Source organism: Protopterus annectens, chromosome 4.part0 (genome assembly GCF_019279795.1).
Source record: "Protopterus annectens isolate FY-2018-M chromosome 4.part0, PAN1.0, whole genome shotgun sequence".
In the NCBI taxonomy this organism is placed as follows: Eukaryota; Metazoa; Chordata; order Ceratodontiformes; family Protopteridae; genus Protopterus; species Protopterus annectens.
Window position 1 is genome coordinate 509117765 of NC_056733.1, and position 26085 is coordinate 509143849.

The following is a 26085-nucleotide window of genomic DNA, read 5'->3' on the forward strand; positions in this document are numbered from 1 at the left end:
CCATCCATCCCCTCTGAACTAGCTGGACATATCTATACCTTTCTATCCTATACAACCTTTGTGGTGTATTTGCTTGTAACTGAAGGTATTGTTTTTATTTTATATGTATATTTTTTATTAGCAATATGTATTGCCTACCTACTTGGGGGCACCTGACATCTGGGACAAGAAAAGCTGAAGAAAATGGCATTGGATGCATCTTATATACCCCTGGCGCACTGATGTCAGGGAAGAAGTGACAGCAACCGACGCCGGACCAAGACTTTGGATCTGTGGCCGACTGCGGGACCGCCTGATGGCAGGATAACCAAAGTGTAATGACTGCAGCAGTGTGAACACTCAAACATCTACATTTATGGTAGATACAAAACTGTACTATACTTTGAGGGAGCATTTTCACTGGGAGAGTCAAGATTTTTCAGAATCAAAAAAGAGGCTCAGAGATTTCCTCCTTCTCCCTCAGCACAAGCCTTTAGCCATCTCCCCTGTTTTAGACATTGTGGATGATGTGTTTTCTGAGCCAAGCTTGAGCCCTGACTCTTTACCTCCGGCTCCCAGTAAGCCTGACGGATATTACAGGGTACCTGACTCACATACATTTTTATTTAGAAACCCTGCTGCTGATCCTGAAACTATTTCACAGGGTCCAAAGGGAGTTAAGGCCTCAACAGCAAAAAATCCTACACCCTCTGACAGAGATTCAAGGGCACTAGACAGATGGGGAAAAAGGTTTATACGTTTGCAACCTTGGCAATCAGGGCCTTAAACTGTCAATTTCATATGATTAAGTACCAGCAACATGTTATGGGATTGCTGAAACAGAAAATTATTTTGATTTCAGAATGTGCAGAAAACAAAGCATTGCAGGAATTATTGCATGCAGCTGAACAAGTTGGAAAGCATACTTTGCAATGTGGTTTTGATTCCTTAGAGGCCTCCTTCAGGGCCGCAGTTACTGGATCTGTGATTAGAAGGCTGGGCAAGAATGCTTGGCTGGTGACTTTAGACCTAAAAAGAGACCTACCTGCATGTCTTAATAAGACAGTCGTGCAGAAGATACCTCAGATTCAAGGCTGATTTAATGCATTGCCAATTCTCTGCACTGCCCTTTGGCTTATCTACTGCGTCCAGGGTCTTTACAAATTGCCTGGCACCAGTAATTGCATTTTGCAGACAAAGAAGTATACAAATATATCCTTACTTGGACGACTGTCTCATTCAAGCAGAGAACAAGGACACTCTTCTTCGACACCTGGCGTTTGTGAGAAGGCTTCTAATATGCCTAGGGTACACAATAAACGAAAAAAAATCACAACTGGTACTCTCTCAAAAGATAACATTCCTGCATGCAAGGTTGAGTACAACTGCCCAGATGGCTTACCTCACGCCAGGCTGACTACTTAACTTCAAACTGATGGCAACAAAAACCCATTCTTCTGCAGGACAAATTCTGCAGGCTCTGGGCTTCATGGCATCCTGCATCCTACTAATTCCATATGCAAGACTGCATATGAGGAAACTGCAATGGTACCTAAAACGTTTATGGAGTCAACATTCACACAGTCTGGAAACAATGATTCCTCTCATTCCCCTCCTGCAACAGGAGTTTCTGTGGTGGGCAAAGGCATGTCACCAGAACATGGGACTGCCCTTCACTCTACCCCCTGCCAGCCAAACCTTAACAAGACGCATCAGATTATGCCAGGGGGGCCCACATGGCAGGAAGATGCATTCAGGGCTTATGGACACCAAAACAAATGCATCTGCATATCAACCAGAAAGAGATGCTTGCTGTTCAAAATGCCCTAACAGCCTTCAAGGACTTACTTCATCCAGGACAACTACTGATAAAGACGGACAACACCACAGTCATGTGGTATATAAACAAGCAAGGGGGCACACACTCGTACCCCCTTTCCAGATTAGCCATGGCACTGTGGAACACAGCTTTGACCTACCAAATACATCTTCAAGCTCAATTCCTGCCAGGAAAACAAAACACTCTGGCAGACGATTTAAGCAGAAACCTTATGGAGCCTCACGAGTGGAAAGTAAACCCACAAGTCTTCAGCATGATAACAGAGAAATGGGGGTGCCCAGACATAGATCTATTTGCTTCTCCTCAAAATTATCAATTGAAATGATTCTGCACAAGGACTTATCACAGACAAGCATGGAAATTGGACGCCCTATCCTTCAGTAGGAAAAACCTATTTGTTTACACCTTTCTTCCTCTGCCTCTTCTAACCAAGGTCCTCCTAAAAGTCAGACAAGAGAAGCCAAAGATGATATTAATTGCCCTGGACTGGCCCCGCAATACTGGTACCCAGTCCTAAGGAACTTGTCTCAGTACCTAGCTTGGACCTTGCCCCAAAGACCACAACTACTGTCCCAGCAAAACAATCAGATCCTGCACAATCAACTACAGACTCTGAACCTGGCAGCATGGCTAATCATGTAGTCGTACAAACAACACCTCTTAATAAAGCTGTGATGGATGTCATTTTGGAAGCCAGAAGGCCTAGTACTAGAAAATCTAATGCTGACAAATGGAAGAGATTCTGCGCTTGGAATCAAGCACAAGGAACTGATACGGTGGAACCAAATATTCCTCAGATATTACAATACTTAACTGAGATGCTTGACAAATGCCTAGCTTTCTCATCAATCAAAATCCATTCCTCTGCCATTTTGGCTCATTACAATACAGAGCCACCCATCTTTTCTCATCCTTTACTAAAGCAGTATCTTAGAGGAGCCAAACATTTAAGGCCTCCTAGATCACCATTACCTGCATGGGACCTCAATTATGTGTTGTAAAAGCTCACCCTGCCTCCATTTGAACCAGCTGCTACCGCTGATCTAAAGTTCTTTTCATGGAAAACAGCGCTGCTGCTAGCAATTACTTCAGCAAAAAGAGTTTCAGAGCTACAGGCCCTCATGGCTGTAGAGCCTTTTATCATATTTTACCCAGACAGGTTGTGTCTGAGGACAAATCCTACTTTTATGCCTAAGGTGGTTTCCAGTGTGGCCGTTAACCAAACAATTCATCTGCCAACTTTCTGTCCAAATCCACAGAACAAGGGTTAGAGAATTCTGCATTCTTTGGACGTAAACAGACAGCTAAGATTTTCCTTCAGCAGGACTAAAGCTCTAAGAAAAACTGAGCAATTACTAGTGTCATATGCTGCAGGATCAGAAGGAATGGCTATTTCAAAGCAGACATTTTCAAAGTTGATAAGCCACTGCATCCATTTCTGCTACTTACACCATGGTAAACCTGTGTCCAAGGGCATTAGGTCTCATTCCACCAGAGCTGCAGCTACCTCAGCAGCCTTTCTCAGAGGAGTACCAACCAAAGACATTCTAGAGGCTGCTACTTGGAGTTCTGTTCACACCTTTACAAAGCATTACCATTTGCCTCTTTACTCTAAGTCCAGGGCAGGCTTTGCCACTGCAGTGTTGCAGGGCTTATAGCCGCTCCTAATGCTGTTTAGCTCCAGCCTCCCAACCATAGCTTTGGGATTTTACCCAAATGTAATGACTGCAACAGTGAAACATGGAGAACATAGTACAGTTGTGTACACTTACAATAAATGTAGATGTTCAAGTGTATTCACTGTTGCAGTCCAGGTTACCCTCCCGCCATCCCCGTCTTTCAGAAATTTATCTTTCCTTCTCTATCTTCTACAACCTATGTGGTGTATTTGCTTGTAGATGAAGGTAAAGTTTATATTGATGCATGTGTGTGTGTGTGTGTGTGTGTGTGTGTATATATATATATATATATATATATATGTATGTATGTATATAAATTTGCTACTTTTTTGGGGGCACCTGAGATCGGGGTCAAGAAAAACTAAAGAAAATGGTGACGGCTGCATGTTTTATACCCCTGACGACCTGACGTCATGGAAGAGGAGACAGCAACTGACGTAGGATCCAAGACTTTGGAATTCAGACCGACTGAGGGCAACCTGCCAGCTGATTACCCAAATGTAATGACTGCAACAGTGAATACACTCTAACATCTACATTTATGGTAAGTGTACACAACTGTACTTTTCCTCTCGTGTGGGTCCATGAGATTTTTGCTTAGTTCAACTGCCAGTGTATTTAGTTTTCCTGGCAAGAATTGAGCCTGTAGGTGCACGTGGTAGCTCAAGGCTGTGTTCTACAGAGCCATGGCTTGTCTGCAAAGAGGGTATGAGTGGGTTCCCCCCTGCTTATGTACCACATGACAGTGGTGTTGTCCGTCTTTACCATTAATTGTCCTGGAAGAATTTGGTCTTTGAAGGATCTCAGAGCATTCTGTACAGCTAACATTTCTTTTCGATTGATATGCAGATGCATTTGACTTGGGTTCCATTTGCCCAGAATGCACTTCCCTGCCAAGTGAGCCCACATGCATAGTCTGATGTGTCTGTTGTTAGGGTTTGGGCGGCAGGGGTTAGAGTGAATGGTAGTCCCTTGTTTTGGTGGCAGGCCTCTGCTCACCAAAGGAACTCTAACTGTAGACAAGTTATGATAGGAATCATTGCTTCTAGATCCTGAGAATGTTGACACCATAGGCTTTTTAGATACCGTTGCAGTTTCCTCATATGCAGTCTTGCATATGGAATTAGGAGAATGCAGAAGGCCATGAACCCCAAGGCTTGCAGTATTTTTCTTGCAGATAGGGTCTTTGTGGCCATTAGTTTGAAGTAAGCTGTCAAATGAACTTGTTTCTCTGGCGTGAGGAAAGCCATCTGGGAAGTTGTGTTCAAGCTTGCTCCCAGGAATACAATTTGTTGGCAGGGTACAAGATGTGATTTCTTTTCGTTTATGGTGTACCCCAGAGAAGTTAGCACCTTTTGTACAAACAGATGATTCAAAAGTATGTCCTGGCTTTCTGCCTGAATTAGACAATTGTCCAGGTATGGGTCTGTTTGAATATTTTTTGCCTGCAAAATGCAATGACTGTAGCTAAGCAATTTGTGAATACACTGGGCACAGTAGATAAGTCAAAGGACAGTGCAGAGAACTGATAGTGCATGCAGCCTGCTTTGAAGCATAGGTATATTCTATAAGATTCCCTGATTGGGATGTGCATAGTTCATGTAGCCTGCTTTGAAGTGTAGGTATCTTCTATAAGATTCCCTGATTGGGATGTGCAGGTAGGCTTTGTTTAAATTCAGTGTTGACAACCAGGCATCCTTGCCTAGCATAGGAACTGGTGAAGAGTTAGCATCTTGAATTTTGGGATCACCAAAAAAGTGTTTAGGATAGAGAGATCCAGGATAGGATGCCAGGAGTTGTCTTTTCTGGGCACCAGGAAAAGTCTTGAGTAGAAACCTAGTCTCTGTTCCTCTTCTGGGACAGTTTAAATAGCCCTTATACTTGAGAGAGAGAACTTGCTTTTGAGCCTCTGCCCATTGCTTTGGCGGTAGATCTGGCCAACCGTTTGGGGTTGGTAAAGTGTGGAAGTGGAATCTGTATCCTTGGGAAACTTTATTTAAAACCCATTTGTCCTGGGTAATGAGTTCCCCAGTTTTTTGCCTGCAGAGCAGTCTTTCCCCCTAAAGGGGTAGTCAGTTGAGAAGGGCTTGGAAGTTTTAAAATTGAGTCATTGAGATAGTTTACCATAGGGGGGAGTCTTAATACTCCCTTCTTTGGAAGTGGAGCCCCCCACTGCTTAGTCCTGTGCGTATCGTGTGACTGAAGCCTGGGTGTTCTGCTGGTTCTGAGTTTGGACCGAGAAGGCCTGGAAGAGGCAGGAAAGGAGCAATTCTTAGAGGGCCAATGCCTACTAAATCTTGGAGTCTGTACTTGCATGAAATCTTTAACAGTTTGCATAGATTTAGCATTTTCCTCCATCTTTTTAAGTACTATTACTGATTTGTTGCCAAACAGGTGGTCCTGGTTTAGGGGAGCATCCAGCAATTTAGCTTTAACATGATCTGGCAAAGATTGCTCCTTAAGCCAAGCATGCCTTCTACGTACAGACCCAGTGACAGCAGCCCTGCAAAAGATGCCTCTAGTGAATCAAAACCACATTGCAAAGTATGTTTTCCAACTTGTTCAGCAGAATGCATTAAATCCTGTAAATCCTTATTTTCAGCACAGTCAGGAATCAACATAATTTTCTGTTTAAGCAATCCAATAATATGCTGTTGATACTTTAACATATGAAACTGGCGGTTTAAGACCCTAATGGCCAAGGTTGCAGAAATGTACATCTTCATACCATATCTGTCCAGCTCCCTGGAATCTCTGTCAGAGGGGGTAGGATTTTTGGCAGTAGTAGCCTTAATGCCCTTGTGTCCCTGTGAAGTGGTCTCAAGGATTTGGGAGGGTGGCTTAATGGCTAAGGTGTTTGCCTTACATACACAAGGTGCAGGGTTTGAGTCTCACAAGGGATAATTGGCTAGGCTTAAAATGGCTCACAAGAGCAGTTAGCTTAGTACTAAACTATGAACTGTAAACTATGAACCTAAGGACCCGCAGTAGGATTTTTAAAGTGGAACTTGTGAGAGTCAGGAATCCTGTAATATCTATCTGTTTTTCTGGTAGCAGGAGGTAAGGAGTCTGGGGCCAAGCTAGATTCCGAAAAGGCATCATCAACAATGTCCCGTACAGGGGAGATAGCTAAAGGCCTGTGTTGAGGCAGGACTAAGAAATCCCTAAGCATCTTTTTAGTATCAGAGTAATCCTGGCTTTCCCATTGAAAATGCTCCCTAAGAGTTTGCAAGGTTTCACCAAAAGGAAAATCCTCTGGAGGGGAAGCAGAGGGAATAGAGTCCTCTGCGTCAGAATCCTCATTGGTAGGTAAGGGTAAATCCTGGTCATCAGAGGAAACAGAAATTTCAGAATCCTGATCAGAAGAATCATAAGCAAATTCAGTCCTAGGTCTCTTAGAGGGGGAAAGTTGGCTTCCCCTGATAAAAGTAATAAGGTCTTCAGCCATTCTTATCATTTGTTTTTTAGGCATAGAAGCCTGACCATGCGGTCTGGTTGTCTGTTTCTAGGCATTGATCGAGTTTTAGGCCTTGAAGAAGAAGATGGCGTCTGTTTAATATGCAAGTCAGTAAGCCTGAATACACCCTCAGAAGCCGGTACCTGCACAGTGGCTCCACACCCATTGAAGGTAGAGACATCCGCAGGTTCCACAGTTAAAGCATCTCGCGGCATACGGGACTCCAAATGGGTCTCAGTAGAGGCCTGCGAATCTGAAGTAGCAGGTATTAGGGGCTGCGAAAGCGCCTCACTGAGTACTGACGACTAGCTTAGGAGAAGCGTTGTCGTCAGCCTGTCTCTGTCTTTATCTTTGCATTTTTTCAGAATGTCTCTAGTTGGGTGGCTTACCAAAGACATATCTGGGTAATAGTACCAAAATATTTAGAAGCATAAATATACCAATGAATAGTTAGTTGTTTAAATAAGGCACAAAACTGACAGCAAGGTATGTCGTGGTCAGGGCCTAGGCAAGAAATACAGTACAAATGAAAAGCTTTGAGGTATTTGCTTTCCACAAGAAATACAATTATTGACTTTTACTGACATCGGTTTAGAGCAAGAAAAAGTTTCCCCAAAGGGGTACTTAGCTTTAGTTGAAGACTTCAGTTCTGAAACTCGAAAACGAAAATTTCAGGAGTCTTGACGACCGACATGTGTGAACTGCTTCTGCTTCAGGCACCGCACAGCAAGAAAGACTGATGTAATGGCGATGGATGCATGCTTTATACCCCTGACTACCTGACGTCATGGAAGATGAGACAGCAACTGACGCAGGACCCAAGACTTAGATAATCAGGCCGACTGAGGGCTACTGCAGGCAGATAACCCAAATGTGATGGCTACAACAAAGAAACATGAAGAACATCATGGGGAAAACCAGAGATTTTTTACTATACCAGAGAAACTGGAAGGAACAGACTATTAATTTTATGAAAGCAGAAATATGCAGCTGGACTGATACTTCACAGCAGGAGTTGTTAATTGAAAGGGCATATTGTGTGTATGCTCCAAACCTAACCATGAGAATGCACCCAAAACCTCTAATGGTAAACATGCAATTGTGCAATTCTACCAGCAGAAAGAGTTGATCCTGTCAAAATTGTCACAAGCCGATGAAAGAACACAAAACTGAAAACTGGTTGCAGGAAGGAAGGCACCAAACACAAAACGTAAGAACAAGCAGTTTAATCCAAAATGAAGCATTTTTCATCACAGTAAATACTGTGGCTTCTTCAGATAAAAACAACATTGAGAGCATGCCATTAAGTAGTCAGTGAGCAGTAGTTAATTAGTTAGATAATTAACCGATATTTGTTAATCAGTTCATTTCATTCTTCTTGACAACAAATTGAAAACTAGTACTCATAGAAACTACAGTTTCTAAAGACAACAAAAGTGTCACAAACACATTTAGACACATCCACATGCAAAATTCAAACCCTAACCCTACAGAAGACACAATACTAAATGTTCTTATATACCATAAAATACCTGCAAAGGTTTTTGTACTTTATAAGTACCAAATATCTAAAATAGTAAAATGACATGGTAAACCTATGCTCGTTCCTACTATTGTTGATTTTTAAGATCTTATGTACAGTTAATACATTACATGAATTCTCAACATAAAACCATATCTAGTAAGACTTTTTAATTTCAGAATACAGACAGTAGAACATCTTTCATTTAGACCTAGATACTGCCCTGCATTGGTGTTCAACTGATATATTAATTCTAAATATTCTAAGTCCAGTGGAACTAGACCCCCATGTTATCAGGTACAATTTGATGTATTGCCCTGAACAAATGTGTGGCAAAAGGACAAAGTACTAAACGTTGGAGACAGCAGAGTGTTTGTGGAAAATGATCTGTCATTGTACACCAGGCAGTAGAGTAAATTTATTCAAGCAGTCAGGGAATGTTGAGAGGCAAGTGAGAGATTCAAGCTGCTGTATTCAACTATCTTCAGAACATTTTTCTTTGAGGGTCAAAGTCATTTTTGATGCAGAACATGCTTAGGAGGAAATACAAAAGTTTTCCTAATAAAAAAAGTTAGCTATCAAAGGGGAGGGGCTCTGTTTATTATCCTTCTGATAAAGCCCGTGGAGTGACTATGCCAGTGAAACTTTTCCAGTGTTCCAAAGGAAAATGCTTGAGAGACAAAAGCACAGGAGTTGACTAGAAGTAGCAGGAGTACTTTGGAAATGAACCAGAGACTGAGATTGAGATCAACAGGAAGAAAATAGTAACTCAGAAATTAGAGTAAATGTGGGACTGCAAAGCAGCACCCACATTTGTGAAATATGGTTGAACAAGAAAACCTGGAAATATTGGATTTTTTTTTTGCTTTGTAAACCTTGTAGGGGGCTCCAAAGCATATGCCCCTACTTCATGTCATTAATGTTTGGAAGAACATTAGGGAGGGAGGAATAGAAGGAAAGAGGTAACTTTAAGTAAAACAATTTTTGTTCAACCAGTATTTTTATAGAACATAATACATACTGCATGTTATATAGTAAAGCATTTCCAGTTTTTTTTTTTTGTGGTATAGGGATACTGAAGTAGGTACGTGCCCTCTTTTCCCCCCCATCTTTCTTTCTTCATGTTTGGTCTTTAGAAATGTAGGCACCACATTGTGAAAAGAGAAGAAAACCTGAACAAATGCATATTTTAAGAAAATAGGCTATAATCTTGGGTTATTGAGATGAGGGACTGGTTGTAAAAGTACGCAGATCATGATATAAGTAAAATTGATATGTTATTTCTTAGTTTTGCATAAGAGAATGACTGAATTAGGCCCCCTGGCTTGATCTAACTGCTAGTTTTAAGTGGAAGCAAGTAAATGAAAGAATACTGACTGTAATGAAAAGTTTTCCTTTAGCAGACAAATGTTCACAGTGCAATATGAGAAGCTTGTAGCTGAAGGCAACTGTGCATCTGGTGCTCATGTTTCTATGGAGCCAAGCTGATTAAAAGGGCAATAAGAACAGAACACTTTTTTCTTTTATTGTCTAGGAGATGTTTTTTGAAATCATTTCAATTTGTTTTCTACGTCTGAGAGAGGAATAAAAATTAGACAAAAGCAGACAGTACTTAGTGTAAATAAAAGCGTATGCTGTACCATGCATCTTAGCATACATAACCTTAATTATAGGTTAACTAAATACTGTGAGTGTAGCTGTCGTTTTGGAACAGTTGTTCCTATTAGGAAGGTTAAACTTCATTATTTGAAGATGTGCATTGTTTTATGTGTTTGTTTTACGTTAATAGGTTTTTGGGAGTGTTCTGGGGTTGTGTTTATTTGTTTGAGGGTTTTATTAATGGTACATAGGTTCAGATGGATATGACAAGAAGCAACTGTATAAAAGATCAACTGCCAAACATTAGTGTATGCCTGTAACAAAAAAAGTTAAAATTAAAAAAAAACTTTATATATTACAGATGGTAAGAATAACGTCATATAATGGTAGTACTTTCCATTTTATCTTTGAAAGTGAACGGTCTCACTTGTATATACAGAAAAGAAAGAGCAGTGAACTATAGTAAGACATTTCAGAGTGCAAATAACTGTACTACAGGAGACACATTTGTAAAAAACTGAGCATGTAAATTTGATAAAGAAAGGATTTAAGGATAGTTATTCAGCAGAATATCTAGGACAAAGGAAAAGGGGAGTGCTTATATAAATTGCTAGAGGAGCTCCAGTTGTGATAGAGGAGGAAAAAAGCTAATATTGATAGATTTGTAGTAGTAAGTGGCTACTGGCAAAGGAGGAGGATTGAACTGGCATGTGTTTATATTCCACCTAAAACTACTACAATGGAGTTTAAGAAAATTCCTGGAAAAAATAATCAGCTTTCAGCGGGAATATTGCTTATAGCTGGGGACTGGAATTTAATTTGCAGGAGTGAGGCTGTATATAGGATGCCTAGAAGGAACAATATAACAAAAGAGGTTAGATTGTTGAAGAAATTTATGAAAATATTTGGTATGGAAGATGTGAATAAAGTATTAGGAGCTTGGAGAGAATTTACATATTATTTCTCAAGGTATAAAAGCTAGACAGAAATTGTATTTCACAGGAACTTGTGTATTTAATTGAAAGTTTTGATACACATCCAATAACTATTTCAGATCATTTGTCAATAATAATTAAAATAAAAATGCAGGGTAATGAAATACAAATGAGGCATAATTGCTTCCCCACTTATCCTTTAAACAGCGAGGAATTTAAGGAATTATAGTGGAAATTCAGGTATTATTAGGGTAGATATAAATTTATTCAGAAAATATAGCTAGAGAGTAGGATAAAATGAAATTGGAGTTAAATAAAAATTGGGTAGACATAAAAGAAAAAAATATGATTAAGAAGTGCCAAGTCTTAAGATCTATGATACGCAAGATTGACTTACCCTCCTTACATCTCCAGTATCGAGGTTCCTACCCTTCTAGAAATCTGTGTATTATATTTTACCATCAACAAAACTTTTATTCTTAAGTCTCTTGTTCATTGATGTTTTTAAAAATGGGAAAACTGCATATACTTTGCTTCTATGTATATTTTCAGTAAATGAATAAAAACTTTGTATACTTGCTTCTGTATATGCTTATCAACATTGTCATTATTGCAATAATTTTTGATTCATCATTAATTCATGTTATGAATGTTTTTACCTATTGCAACTACCATTATTTATAATCATGGAGCTTTTCTCCCGGGCCTCCGCTGAAAAAGGATTTGTGTCCAGTCGGAATTTCCCAGTAATCAAATGTAAAATAAAATATAAATAAATAAGTAACAGGAAATATTTAGAGGTTAAAATATTCAGGATAGGGGGGATTTCACAGAGCAAGAGGAGGAGCAATTGCAGAATGCTAAACAGAAAATAAAGGATTACCTTGATAATATGCATGAGTTTAGAAAGACTTTTCTTAAGCAACTATTTTTTATAGTAATTTCAGCATACAAACGATTTTAGTATAACGGCTCATGTAACAGAAAGTAGAAAGGGTTGCTGCCAAGTTTAGGGAGCCTATAATAAGGCAAATAGCCAGAGATCCTATAGCAGTATTAAAAATATTTCAGAAATTTTGTGAAAGACGGTCTAAGGCAGAGAAATCGAGAACAAGTACAAATGAAAATGTTTATGGAAGAATTAAAAATGCCAGGGTTAACTGTACATAAGGCTCAGTTATTAACAGTTATGATAGGAGGAGAGTAGATAAAAATGGTGTTGCATAACCAATCTACAGGAAAGTCTCTAGAAGTAAATGGTATGTGTGTATGTCTGTAATAGCTAAAAGAATGCTAAAGTTAATAACAAAGTGGTGGCTATGGATCAGTGGTTTTGTGAAAGGGAGACAAACATTTGACAACATTAATAGAACGATAATGATTCCGAGGGAAGCAGAATGTAAGAAAATACCACTGTTGTTGGCTTGTCTTGATGCAGAGAAAACATTCAACAGAGTAAGCTGGGATTTTATAAGCATGGCAATAAAAGTATTTGTATTCCCCTGACACAATAATAAGGTTAATTAGGAGGCTGTATGAGGGATCGAAGGCAAAAGTTAAAGTGGGGTTCCTTTCTTTTCTCTTCTGTTTGAACAGAGGAACCAGATGGACATCCTCTTTCCCTCTTGTTTATTTGCGTTATATTTAGAACCACTGTCAAAGAAAATAAGGGACTCAGAAATTTAAGGATATAATTGGTATGGTAACCAAGAAAAGTTGTCTTTATTTGCAGATGATATTATTTTGTACCTGATAAAACCAGATAAGGGTATTTTAGTATTGTGGAGCATTCTGTTTTTTTGCGGGATATAAAATTAATGAACGTAAAACAAAGGCAATACCTGTAATCTATGTACTCGCACACAGACTAGTTCAGCAATACCCGTATTTTTGGGGATATCGATAGCAAGATACAAGCGGTGTAAATATTTTTATTGTCTTTAGTTATATGTACAGGTCAGGCATATTTTTATCAACTAGAAGACAAGTTATGGATAACAATTAATAAAGAGTTGAAGGATTTTATCTGGGGAGGAAGAGGGCAGGAGTCAAGTGGGATAAGTTGATTCTTCCAATAGAACAAGATGGTTTGGGATTACTTGATTTGAAGGAGTATTTCAAAGCTACACATTTAAGGTTTCTAAACATAGCACAAGCAGAAATCTGTAATTCAAAGTGGAGATGGATAATAATGAAACAAGGAAGCTCATGAAATAAGGACCATTTCTCTGACTCATTTTGAGTCCAAGCCCCTTGGATCTCAATGTCTTGGAGCCATGGAGTCAGGGTTGACTCAGAAACTTTAAAACCCATTCCTTCCTCTCAGTGATTTGGCTCTCAACAGCTAAGCCCTGGTGTCTGCTTCAGAGCCAAGATGGTTGGGTTCTCAGAGCTTGCCCTTGTCAGGTTCCTTGGATCCTATGGGGACAGTATCAGGACCGGTCTCATCGTCCGCATTCACTGCCTTCAAGATGGTGATCTCACAAGCAAGAGAACAGGCTTTACTTCCCCACTTGGATCTTGCCATGCCCCAGAGAGTTCTTAGGTCCTCTCTGCTCTTTTTTTGTCACATTGGGACAGCCAGCCCATCGGCGTCTTAAGACCGTTCGGGTTGTGGACTCCCAATCTGCTTCAGAGTCTTCCCTAGAGCATCCCACTGAAGATCACCAAAATCAGGCATGCAGAAGGAAACATGTGAACTCCCCTCGGGAGTCTCTCACATAAGATACTGATTTCAAGGAGGGGGAAGGTGGACTCTAGGTCCCCCTTGAAGATGTTTCCTTGGTGAGATCCTTTTACTTCTCCTTCAGAATGGGGGTGGTTCATTGATGCCCCCTTCCAAGAGGAATCATTATTCCTTGAGGGTTTTAGGGCTGGTTCATCTACCTCTTTGGTGATCCCTCCCACTGTTGAGCTCACTGGTCTGGTTGCAAGGTTGGTATTGAAGGAATCAGATGTGGTTGAACCTATCCCCCAGAAACCTGCCAAAAGCTTGGTTTCTCCTAGAGACAGAACTTTCTGGAGCAAGACTTCCATTGTAGAGTCTTATGTTGGCAATGGTGGCCACCAAGAAAAAGCAAGATGAGGAGGGCTGTACTATCCACGGCATTGGACAGGTTTGGCAAGTGGATATATGTTTCAGTGGCCTTCACTATTGGGACACTGAATTATCTAGCCCACATTACCTCCTTTTCAGAGGGACTTGATTAAAAACTATCCAATCCCTACGTGGGTCCTGGTGTGTGGAAGCTAGAATATCGTCGATATGCAGTTGGTTACCCTGCAGTCCCTGTCAAACATGTCCATGTGCCTTATTTCCAATATGGCCAGTGGCATGTTGAGAATGTCAGACACCAGAGCAGTTGTTCACAGGCACACCTGGTTGTCTCTCTGCAACTTCACAGAATATTTAAAAATATCCTTTTTTAATGCCATTTTGAAGGGTCCACATTACTTAGCCCCAAAGAAACATATGCTGTCTGAAAACAAGCAGGAGGGCAAAACGTTGTCTGCTGTTGGGATACACTTTCTACCCCTTGACTACCTTTCTCTAGAAACCAGAAAGAAGGTAAAAAATCATGGTTCTGTGAATCTCAAGGCTTCATCCTGGATGCTTCTACCAACTGTCTCCAGAGGCAGAAGAGGGAATAATCATAATGGATGTCCTCCCCCCATGGCAGAGCTGGACTGCACTATCAAGGCTTTCAAGGTCCCTTCTCTGACATGCCTTTTCAGTGCTCCTGAACAATTACCTGACTGCCACATTCTAGAGGCTGTCAAAGGGCACTTTTTCTGCACCCCATGGCCTAGACATCACCAAACTCGTATGGATGCAGAGAATCATATTCAGAGACTATACAGTTCCTTTTCTTTGTCATCCCTCTTTTTCAAGAAAACTTCCTGATGTCCCACCCACACAATCAGTGGTTGCAGCACAAAAAATAAAAAAGCTGCTAGTTCACTTGTTGGCCTTTTCAGCATGTCTGCTCACCGATCCCCCGCTTTCAATGCAAGCTCGTGTAAAAATGTTTTGAAAGGGGTGTTGCATAACAAATCTCCTAAAAAACAAGTGTCTCTTCCTTTAGCTTTTAATAGTGTTATAGAAACTAACTTGTTCTTTTTGATCCAGCTCAACAGGCTTACTTGAGGTTCTTAACATGGAAACTAGTCTAACTAATTGATTTGACTGCTGCAGGAAAGGTATACAAGTTGCAAGCTTTCATGTTGGGCCAGCCTTATCTTATTTTCCAAAAAGATAGGGTTTCTTTAAGAACTAATCCTTCATAACTAATCCTTCATTTATACCTAAAGTGGTACCCATGTTTACCTAAAGACAAGCTACTCATCTCAGTGTTTTCTTTCCTGAGGGGGAAAAGATACTGCATATCTTAGGTATCCACAGAAACTCTGATGCTATCTTGATGGAATAAAATCTTTCAGAGCTTCTGATCAGCTGTTCATTTCTTGTGAAGGTGAGGAAAAAAAGGACAACCTGTGTCAAAGCAAACTATTTCAAAATTGTTGTGTTAAACTATTATTTTTTGTTATACCCACTACTACAAAACAATTCCAGGGAAGGTCAATGTTCACTTTACCAAAACCTTGGCTATTTAAAAAATCTGTGGCCTTTTGGAAAGGGTTAGGTGGCAGAAGTATTCTTTTAACAGCAATTTGGTCCTTTACAAAGCACTATAACCATTCCTTCTCCAGGTCTAGACCATGCTTTGCTAAGACCTTTCTCCTGGGTTCAAGGGCCTTCATCCTTTCTTCTCCTCCCTGTCAGTTCAAGTCATTTATTTATTTATTTCCAGTTTTATGACCGGGGAGGCCCACTGGGCTCAGGGAGCCCATTTTCAGTGGAGGCCCGGGAAGAAAAGCTCTGTATTACATAGTTTAGTTACAACAAAAGCTCTGCATTACATGTTTTATTTACATATACAATTATAGTAAAGAAGACGCAATTGCAATTTCATTTCATGCAAGAAGAACAGTCATAAAGTCTTTGGTTACATAGTACAATTATGTTATTTACAATATGTACATTTATGTTAGGTTAGCTTGAAGTCAGAGTTGGTCAGGAGTTTAAGGGCTGGAATGATTATTAGGCAAGGGGGGGGGGTGCAGTTGCAGTTCCTGTTAGAGGAAAGATAGGAATGTAGCTGAGTTTTAAAGTTTTCACAAGTCCTTAGAGAAGAAGGAAGTGAATTCCATTTTTTAGCTAAGAAAAAGGATAGCAGGAGCTGACTCGCAGGACGATTGGGTTTGTGGACAGTGATTAGGTTTTTATGAGTAGATCTGATAGTTCTGTGAGGGGAGTAAGGTTGAAGGATATTGGTTAGTGCATAGCACTTAGTAGGTTGAAAAATTAGTCTGTGGGCTGTGGTGATTTGGAGATAATCCAGGTGGTTGGATAGTTCAAGCCAGTTTAACAAATGAAGGGAAGTACAATGATGGGAGGAGAATTTGGCTTTGGTTGCAAATTTGGAAATCGTATTATAACAGACTTCTTATTTGGAGGAGAGAGGGGCAGATAAGTGTGTTAGTAGAGGAGCGCCATACATTAGTGAGGGGAGTAGATAGGTAGTGGCAAGAGTTTGTCTGGTCTGGTGGAAGGAGAGAGGAAGTGGATGTTTCTGTGTAGCAAGCCAAGTTTTTATATGTGTTTTCTTAATGTTTTGCTGGATGTGAGTATTGAATTTTAGGTGTTCATCAATAGTAACTCCAAGTAGTTTGGCGAATGGAACAACCTCTATAGTAGAGTTGTTTTGGCTAATAATTTGGAATGAGTTTTTATCAAGAGGGGAAGCTTTTGAGGGAGAGAATAGAAGTATTTTGGATTTGTTGGCATTTCGCGAGAGTTGGTTTTGGAGCATCCAGTATTCAGTGGTGGAGAAAGCAGTTTGGGTCACTGTTTGGAGCTCTGGAAGGTTAGAGACTCAGTAGATTAAAGTAGAATTGTCTGCGTATTGTACAGTTTTGGTGTTGGGTAAAGCTTTATGAAAGTCGTTAATAAAGATGTTGAATACCATTGGACTGAGTATGGATCCCTGGGGTACCCCAGTGGGGGTAGGAAGGAAGGTTGAGGTGCCTTTCCCCCATTTTACAGCTTGAGACCTGTCTGAAAGGTAGCTGGAGAACCAGGATAAGGTATTCTGGAAGAGATTAAGATTAGAAAGATGGTTTAGGAGATGGGTAAGGGAGATGGTATCGAATGCCTTGGACAGATCTAGTAGAACTGTTGATACTATTTTTTCCAGAGTCGCGAGCAAGATTTATTGTGTGTTAGGAGAGAAGGGCAGTGATGGTACTATGGCTAGGTTGGAAGCAGTGCTGGGTAGGAGTGATTAGTTGGTGATTGGCTAGGAATGGAATAAGCTGAAGGTGGATGCATTTTTCTAGAAGTTTAGAGATTTGGGAGAGGATAGCTATGGGGCAGAAGTTTTAGATGTTATTGTTTTTGTTTCCTTTATGGGGAGGTAGAATAAAGGCAGCACGCCATAATTTGGGCACATAAGATTCCTGCATGGATCTATTGATCAAGCTGCTAATGGGGAGAGCGATACCATCTGTGGCTATTTTTAGGAAGGAGGATGGGATATTTTCAGAGGCATTGGAGCATGGTTTTAGTTTAGAGAGTATTTTTTTACGTGGGAGGTTGAGATGGGTTTAAGCTCAAATATAGGTGGAGGATGTGTAGGTGGTGAAGAAGACTGGATAGGTTGAGGGGAAGGGTGGGGAAGGGCTTGGTCAGTTCTGCTATGGAGTTGGTGAAGAAGAAATAGAGAAGCTATTTCAGGATCAGGGGTTGCTTTTGGTACCTGGGTTTTGAGAAGAGAATTAATGGAATTCCAGAATTGTTTGGGGTTTTTTTGATTGGTTAGACTGAAGTTTGATGTAGTAAGACTTTTGGTCTCTGACTTGTTTTTTAGCAAGTTTGCGTAGTTGTTTGTATTTAAGTAAAGCTTCAGGCTGCTTGTATTGATGGTATGCTTTCCATATTTTCTCTCTTTGTAGCTTAAGTTTGTTGGTATCATTGGTTAGCCATGGGCCGGTCTTGGTTTTTACTCTCTTTGTTCTTAATGAAGCTAGTGTGTTTTGGACATTTAAGAAGGTTGAGTTGAAAAATTCTACGGCATTGTTTAATGGAAGAGTTTTTAGTGGCTTCCAGTTAGTTTGTTTTAGGGAGTCAGAGAAAGTAGTGGGGTTAAAGTTTGTGAGATTACGTGTGTGAATATACTGGTGTAGGTGAGGAGAGGGTAGCTCGGTGGGTGAAAGCTGGGAAGTGGTCTCCTGTAGGGTCAGGTGTAATGCCAGATTTTTATGACTTTATTAGGATGGGATACTAGGATCCAGTCTAGTGTGGTACCTAGGGGGGGTTTGTTTTGTTAGGCCTGGTGATGGAGTTAGTTGAGTGTAATTAAATAGATTGATGGCTATGGTGGGATTAGGGTTATTGATTTTATTCCAATGGATATGGTGGGATTAGGGTTATTGATTTTATTCCAATCAATTTTTACATCTCCAAGTATGACTGTCTCTAGCTTAATGTTGGTAGAGGTCCGGAAGAGGACTTCCTCAAAAGTAGTGTTGTTATTACCAGGGGGGATGTAGAGGGCAAGGATACAAATCTTTTGTGGTTATTTATTTTTAGTAGTCTTATTACTAGTCCTGTATTGTTGAATGGAGGAATAGGATTGGGGTAGGGAGTGATGGATAGCTGGTTAGAGTAGATTAAGGCTACCCCACCACCTTTTCTGTTTAATTAGTCATGTCTGAGGGATTGGAATCCAGGATTTCAGAGTCACTAATATGAGGTATTAGCCATGTTTCTAAGATGGCTTCAGTGTCGGGTAGGTTGTAGTTTAGCCAAGCGTGAAAGTGGGCTACTTTATTTCTTAAACTTTGGGCATTGATGGTGAGGAATTTGAGGTATTTATGGTTGGTTTTATTGCTAGTGACAGGTAGATTAGGACTAGAGGAAGTATTTGGTCCAGGATTTGTGTGTATGTCCCCTGCTAAGCAGAGGTAGTTGAAGGGTAGAAGTGTTTTTGATTTGGACTTTTAATAGTTGTGTTAAGTAGGGTTTTAGTTTAAGGTTGCAGTATTTAATTGAGAGTGGAAAAAGTTTTATTCTGAAGCAGTGGAGCGGGTTGGGTTGAACTAGAGAGGTGGTACTCTTCCCCTATTGCTTAAGCTACTGCAGCAGTGCTGCTTTTGTAGAACCTAGTACAGTTGTGCAAGAAAATTTACTGTATCAGTAGATCTTCAAATGATCACTGCTGCAGTAGATGCACCTCACTTATTTTTTATGTTTTTTTATTCCTGGGTGTGGACTTTTTATTGTTATATTCCTATCATAGTCATCTAAGGGCTTTAGCCTCACTCTCTGTGTTTAAATGAAAGCTCTGAAGGGCTTGGTACCCAGACCTGACTTTTAGTCAGCTCAGCTCAAGCTGAATAACTGCTTAAGCATGTGGAAAGTGCCCTAAAAGATTTGGAAGCTTGGATAGCTGTTGTATCTTGTAAAGGATGAAGTCCATACAGCTTACCCTACTGCAATAGTGATAATTCAGGCATTTATTGTTATAGTAAATTTACTTACACAACTGTACTTATCTTTCTTTTACTGGTGAATAAAAATGTGTATTTGTTGCACTTGTACCAGGGTTTGAACACCATAGTCTAGCCCTTGAAAAAGCTGCCTGGTTTCCTTTCAGTGCAAGGATAGCTGTCCTACTCCACTCTATTGTATTCTTGATCCACTATCTTGATTATGGAGTTTTCCCATCTTACGCCGTGCAATAAGTATGGGACAAAGTTCACATGCTTGAGTTAAGCTTACCTTGTATTCCAAGCATGTTCAAGTAGCATTCGTTTAATAACTGATTCATAGCACATTTTCATCCATGGCCAGCTGTTGTAATCTTTGTCCCGGAATTAATATATTCATTAATTACTGTCAGGGGGGGCTTGCATACTTTTCTGTATCACAGACTTTCTTCCTAGTCTCAGTTTACTCCAGGCATGTGTAATAACTTATTCAACATTTGGTCATATTGAGCGATTTGTTACTCATTCAACTTAAGTTCACATACTAGTTGAAGTTTTTTTTTATAATGTATGTGTGGACATCCAGTGATTGATGGTTATGCTTTGGTGCATTGTGCTGCATTTTTAGAGATGCTTTGGTGATGCATTATATGTATTCCATTCTTTGTCATTCTTTCTTATTAATTCATGTATTGTCTTGTACTTTTTTTTCTAGCCATTCGTGATGCTTCTTTGTTTGTGTCTTTCATCTTTTCCCGGTTAGGGGTCGCCACAGCGGAACTCCGGTCCGCTAATGATTGGCAGTTGATTTTTTACGTACTGGCTTGCCAGGCCTGACGCATAACCTTCAACGAAGGTACGCCTATTCACGCATGTCTCCACGCAGAAGACGCTCTAGCTGAGAATCGAACCGGACAGCATCTTACTGTGAGGCGACAACGCTACTGCAGCACCACCACCGCGGGTCATTTGTGATGCTTCTATTTTGTATAAATTGTACTTTGATGATTTTTTTATAAGCTAAGTATCTTAATATTGTATTTGTACTGTACCCTGGTCTTGGCTCAGAATGGTCCATTTGTTGTTAGTTTACAAGCATGCCATCAGCCAGAAATGTTATGGTTAGTAAGCCTTACAAAAGGTACTGGTGATTGCAGTACAGTTTCACTAATGATGCATCACTAGTGAAACAGCAACTAATGTGTTAGATCAAGAAATATGTTATGTAACTTTAAAATGTCATGTTATTGATTATTTTTGTTTTATGATGGGTTGCAAGAGACAGATCATGTTTCAGTAATATTTATTTATTTATTTATTTTATTTGACATTTGTTTATCGGGAACATCTGACTTGGAACATAGCCAATTTTCAGTGGAGGCCCAAGGAGAAATGTTCCAGATGCATGTCTTTGTAGCGTGGGAGGAAACCGGAACACCCGGAGGAAACCCACACGAACTCTGGTAGGACATGCAGACTCTGCACAGAAGGCACTCCAGCCAAGAATCGAACTAGAGAACCTCTTGCTGTGAGGTGGCAATACTCGAATAATAATAATAATATTACAATAATATAATATTATATGTATTATAATTATTTTATTATAATTATTTATAATTCTGTATAATTATTTTATTATATGTATTATAGTATTTATAGTTTATTATAATTATTGTATAATTATTTTATAATATAATAATATAATAATAACTGCATCTTCTGGTTAAAATGACAAATTTTTATTACTTGCATACTTTTGTAGTTTCAGAATGCTGGAAGAGAGAGAGGAGCCTGGCTTTCTCACTGGCTTGAAAATCCCTGCTCCCTGGGCTGCTGGGAAGACTGTAGAAACAGTACATCCTGTCCGAGACAATTACAAATTTAAGGAGATGGTGCATATCCCTGGAGCTCGTTGTCTGTATTTGAGGTTTGACAGTAGATGTTCATCTCAATATGATTATGATAAGGTAAGCAAGAATTAGATGAAACCAGGAGATACTTATTCAGAATTCTCTATGCCTTTTCTTTGTTGCTTTTGTAGACAGTAGTGGGTGTCATTGTAAAACCTGTACATATATTATAAGTCATACTCAGATTTTTGGGCTTTCAGGTGTACTTTTCATTGTATGCATTTTTCCTAAATTAAATGTCATTGTCTTCGGTGTCTGCCATTTTAATGCTGTGTTCTTTGTCAGAACTAGATTTGGCAAGTTTTTTTTTATCAATGATTCATGTCGATCCACTGAAGGCAGTTTTGACATATGCAAATAAGCTGAAAGCACCTTCAGCGAACATTGAAACAATTTTGTTTGCAAGGTGGCAAGCCCCCCTGCACCCTCACACCCTCTGTAATTATATATATCAACTTCAGAGTTGCACAACAGTGGAGAAAATGCAATCTCCGCTTTTGTCTCAAAGGCAGTTTTGTTGGGTTCAGTAAAAGCCTTTGTGGATTAACTTGCTCTTGTTTTAATGATTTGCTCCATTAAATGCAAACAGTGAAACTGTTAGTCTGATATTTGAAATTTCCCCTGACTGTTAGGATTTTGATTTCCTCCTCTTCAGTCCTCTGATTGGCCATCTTTTTTCTGTTAATGATAATGCTCATAATTCTAGACAGTGCATATTGTGATGTCATTTGCTGAGATAGGATAATGTACCTAGCCCCTCTGCCCACCAGGTACCCCATGTGTTTGTGAGGCTTAACATCTCTGAAATCACCTACTCGCTTGTAGAAAAAAAATTAAAAAATGCAATGTTAGTTCTTTAACAGAAAAAAGACACAGATGTAATTTAATACTGTTTATCTGGCCAACAAAGGTTTTATATGTACTTGAACTTTTGGGCTAGCTGGAGCCCTTCATCGGGAACTACCGATAAAGGGCTCCTGCAATCCTGAAAGCTCAAGAAAGTGCAAAACCTTTGTTGGTCCAATAAAAATATGCTTGTGTTTATATCATTGTCTTTTTCTGCATGCTTGCATTAGAGCAAAGGAGTGACTTCTGCAATCAGTTTGCATTTTTGTGGGGGAGATTCTCTCTTCCTCATGACCATGTGACCGTGTAGTTAGTATGTGTTAGTTCAGGAGGTACGGTTTACTTATTTTGGGCTGCTCCATGTGAAACAAATGGCTTAACTTTTTTGAGGCAAGGATGTGAGATGCAAGGGAATGTTTCTGTCACTGACCATTCTCAGTCATGACATTAATTGCTTTTATTTTGTACTTTTCCACAATGAAATTGGTGAAATGGTAACCAGATTTTGAACCATGACCTGCAGTAGAGTTCTCTCTCAAGCCTGGAGGTGAGCAAGTCTGTTCTCTAATTGAATTATTTAATTTACATTTGTTAACTAGGAATGTCTAGGAAAACATTTTTCAGTTGATTTTTGGAGGGAAATATCACTAGACGACAGAAGCATAGGAGAAATTTACATGGCGTTGGAAAGCAGCACACAGAAAATTTACAAACAAGTATTGTGAGTGACAGTTACAGGGCACTTAAGTTTTTTTTTTTTTTTAACATGCTAAAAAAATCATAATAGGAGTCTGACTAATGTGTAAGAGTAGAGTGTGTTGCTAGTTAATAACAGACGTTCATTCTATAAGGCACTGCCATAATTTCTGGCATTTCAACCTGGTTACTGAAAAATGCAGGGGGGGTGCTTTAAGCCACAAGATGGGGAATCATGGACGTAGCTAATTTCCTTACAGTAAACTGTAACAGTTACTGGATCTTGTTTATTTAAAGTAATTGCTTCGATCTAACTGAAGCAGTAGGTGCAATAGATTTATATCTCAGTGTCTACCTTACTAAAGCAGTAGAAACAACAGGTTCCTGCCATAGAATCAATCATTTTTGATCTCCCTGGAACAGTTGCTCAATAATCTTTGTTTGTAAGGTGCTTCTGTAACCCTATTAATTTTTTGCGTAGAGTTTCTTTTTCAAACATATTGACCCCTTTTCTTGAGAAACTTCAAACTAAACATCACTTCCAATGCTCTGCTTCCAGTTTTGCAGCTTGAGCCTATAGGACTTTGTATCTTAAACTGTGCTACATTTTACCTTAGCTATGCATCTGGATAGGGAGGTGTTTCATAAGTGTCAGTGTCTGTGGTAGTGCTCACCTCCCAGCATCCAAACTTTGACCCATTGTCTGGCTTACGATTAGCTGGAACTGTTCAGAGATTTGAACCAAAACTAACCATTTCAAATGATCCTTGGGTCAGAAAATCCCTGCTCAGCACAGCCTTGTTCATCTTAGTTGTGCTGTGCCTCCCCTGCCATACCTGTTATCCCATCCCTGAATAATTTCCTTCATGAAGGCAAGCCCACTCCTTTGTAGAACAATTAGTAATAAATCACTCAAACACTTCACATCATTTCCATACAGCTAGAGTCTCTAGCATTTACTCAACAGTAAAGAAAGTCCACATTACGATGCTGCTGCTGTAGAAACAGAGTACCTCACAAGTAGGCAAAAATGAACAAAACTGTGGCTTGTATCTGTCGTGCCTTCACTGGCATTAAGGAAACATACTTCATCACTAGGTGACAAGTAATATAAATAGCATGGCAAAACATTGAAATAACTTCCTGGTGGAAAATATGTGTTGCAGGTAGCCTTTATTTAAAAAAGTATTATATTACCACAAAATTGCTATAAAATGCAAATCCCAGATGCATTTTGTTTGCAGTATTAACAGCATTGCTGTTACCTCTGCCTACTTTTAGTCCAAGACATAACCCTACATCTAAATCTAGGACCTCGATTGCAGGATCCTAGTGCATCACATATTAGAAGCACCTGTCACTAGGATAACGTAAAACTTCTTTGTAGCAACATTTGGCCACAACATAAAGTGTAAACCAGGATATGATGTTGTCATCTGTCGTTTGCCATCTGGAATCAGACTATGGGTTATTGGATCTGACTAGGATCTGTGACAAGCTGTATACCATAGACTTCAGCCTTTCATGCTCCACCTTCTCTACCCACAATGCCTTGCTCCTTAGGACTTCCTGAGATCTTGTTTGTTGCTATTCCTGCACAGCAGCGTGGTTGATTTCTCGGCCAAGGCATGTCCTTTTTTTCTGGTGTTTAAAAGGATTTAGAGTGTTTTTTTAGGTCTTCTACTAGTGTGGTTTCTTGTATCTAGTGTATGTAGTGTTTAGTAGGTAGAGAAGATTAGGATAGGTTTTGGGGTTAGATTTTGTTTTTAGCAAGCTTTTCCTGCCCAGTTGGTTTGTTCTTAGGGTTAGTATTTGAAGCTGTATGGTTATCTAGTGTTTTCAGTATTATTCTTTGTAGTCAAACTTTTTTTTCAGCGTGCTTAGCTGTGGTTTGATAGGGTCTTGAGGTTTGCATGTGTTGGATATGGAAAAAGGGTTTAAAAAGTGTGTTGACAGTGGGCACAAGCATGACTTACAGGACATCCATGACTGGTGTGTGTATTGTTAAGGGGCTGCCCATCTAGATATCCCTTGTACCATTTGTGAAGGTTTTGGCACCCATCCCATTAATGAGAGGAAGGCCATGTTGATCCTGAAAGGACTTTTACAAGTTGGCTATTCTACTTTGGCTTCTTCCAGCAAGGGGGAGAAGTCTGACTGGGGTCACTAGCAGGTCTCCAAGGACCACAAAGCAGTTAAGGGAGACCGAAAGCACTTGCCTCCCTTGTCTGAATCTGGTGTGTCAGATGCAAAGGTCCCAAGACCCCTGGCTCCTCTTGCGGCTTTGTTACATATTGCTGGGAAGGGTCCATCTCCCACTATTAGTGTCCCTAGCCCATTCTTGTTCAAGGGTGCACCTTCAGGGAGGACTTTTCCCCCCTTCTCCCTATCTACCTCACAGGAGTCTGTGCCAGAGTCATCCCTGTCTCCTCCATGGATCCAACATTTTTTCGTTTGGATATGGTCAACAGAGAATTCATCCAGTAGGCAAGTCTCCAAACCTACTTCAGTGGCTTCATCGTCTTTGTCATCCTGGTTGGTTGGGAATTTAAGGCTTGTGGATTTGGATCTGCTGATGTGGTCCTATTTACATTTGAAGATGCAGTTAGAATTGATCCCTTTGACTATAGTCCCTTGAACTGAAGCTTCAGCTCCTTTACACTGGTTTCTGCTCTTGGGCCCAACAGTTTCTAGGTCATTGAAGCCTGTTGCCTTTCCTGCCTTAGGGTCAGATCAGACAGCTTGGTTGATTTTGACTTCTTCCCCTACCTTAGTTTCATTGACTCTGACTGTGTTGAAGCCTAATGGGCCCTGGAGCTGAAACATCGAGACAGGGGTATGCAGGTCATATTTGATTCCTGTATCAAGATTATCCATCCTGCTTATGGTTCCTGTTCTTGATAGCTCTGGACTCTGTTTTGGGGCACACTGGAGCAGCCTCTGGGTCCAATGTGTACTTGAGATCTTTGAATCCTAGGTCCGCCGGTGCTGGGTGACCTGCTTTGGTTTCCTGCCTTTACTGTCATGGAGAAAATGTACTCCCACCAGGAGAAGGAGTGGTCAGGTACAGCT

The 26085-nt window shown here is 40.1% G+C and overlaps 1 protein-coding gene across 2 annotated transcripts in view; it reads left to right on the forward strand.

Annotated features, from left to right (window-relative positions):
- HECTD4 (HECT domain E3 ubiquitin protein ligase 4) overlaps positions 1 to 26085 on the forward strand; it is a 5422508-nt gene that overhangs the window by 2061596 nt on the left and 3334827 nt on the right. For both annotated transcript variants that reach the window (XM_044068422.1, XM_044068423.1), the window contains exon 21: positions 21324 to 21528. In XM_044068422.1, the coding sequence (XP_043924357.1) occupies positions 21324 to 21528 (205 nt within the window). The remainder of the gene's footprint in view (positions 1 to 21323; positions 21529 to 26085) is intronic.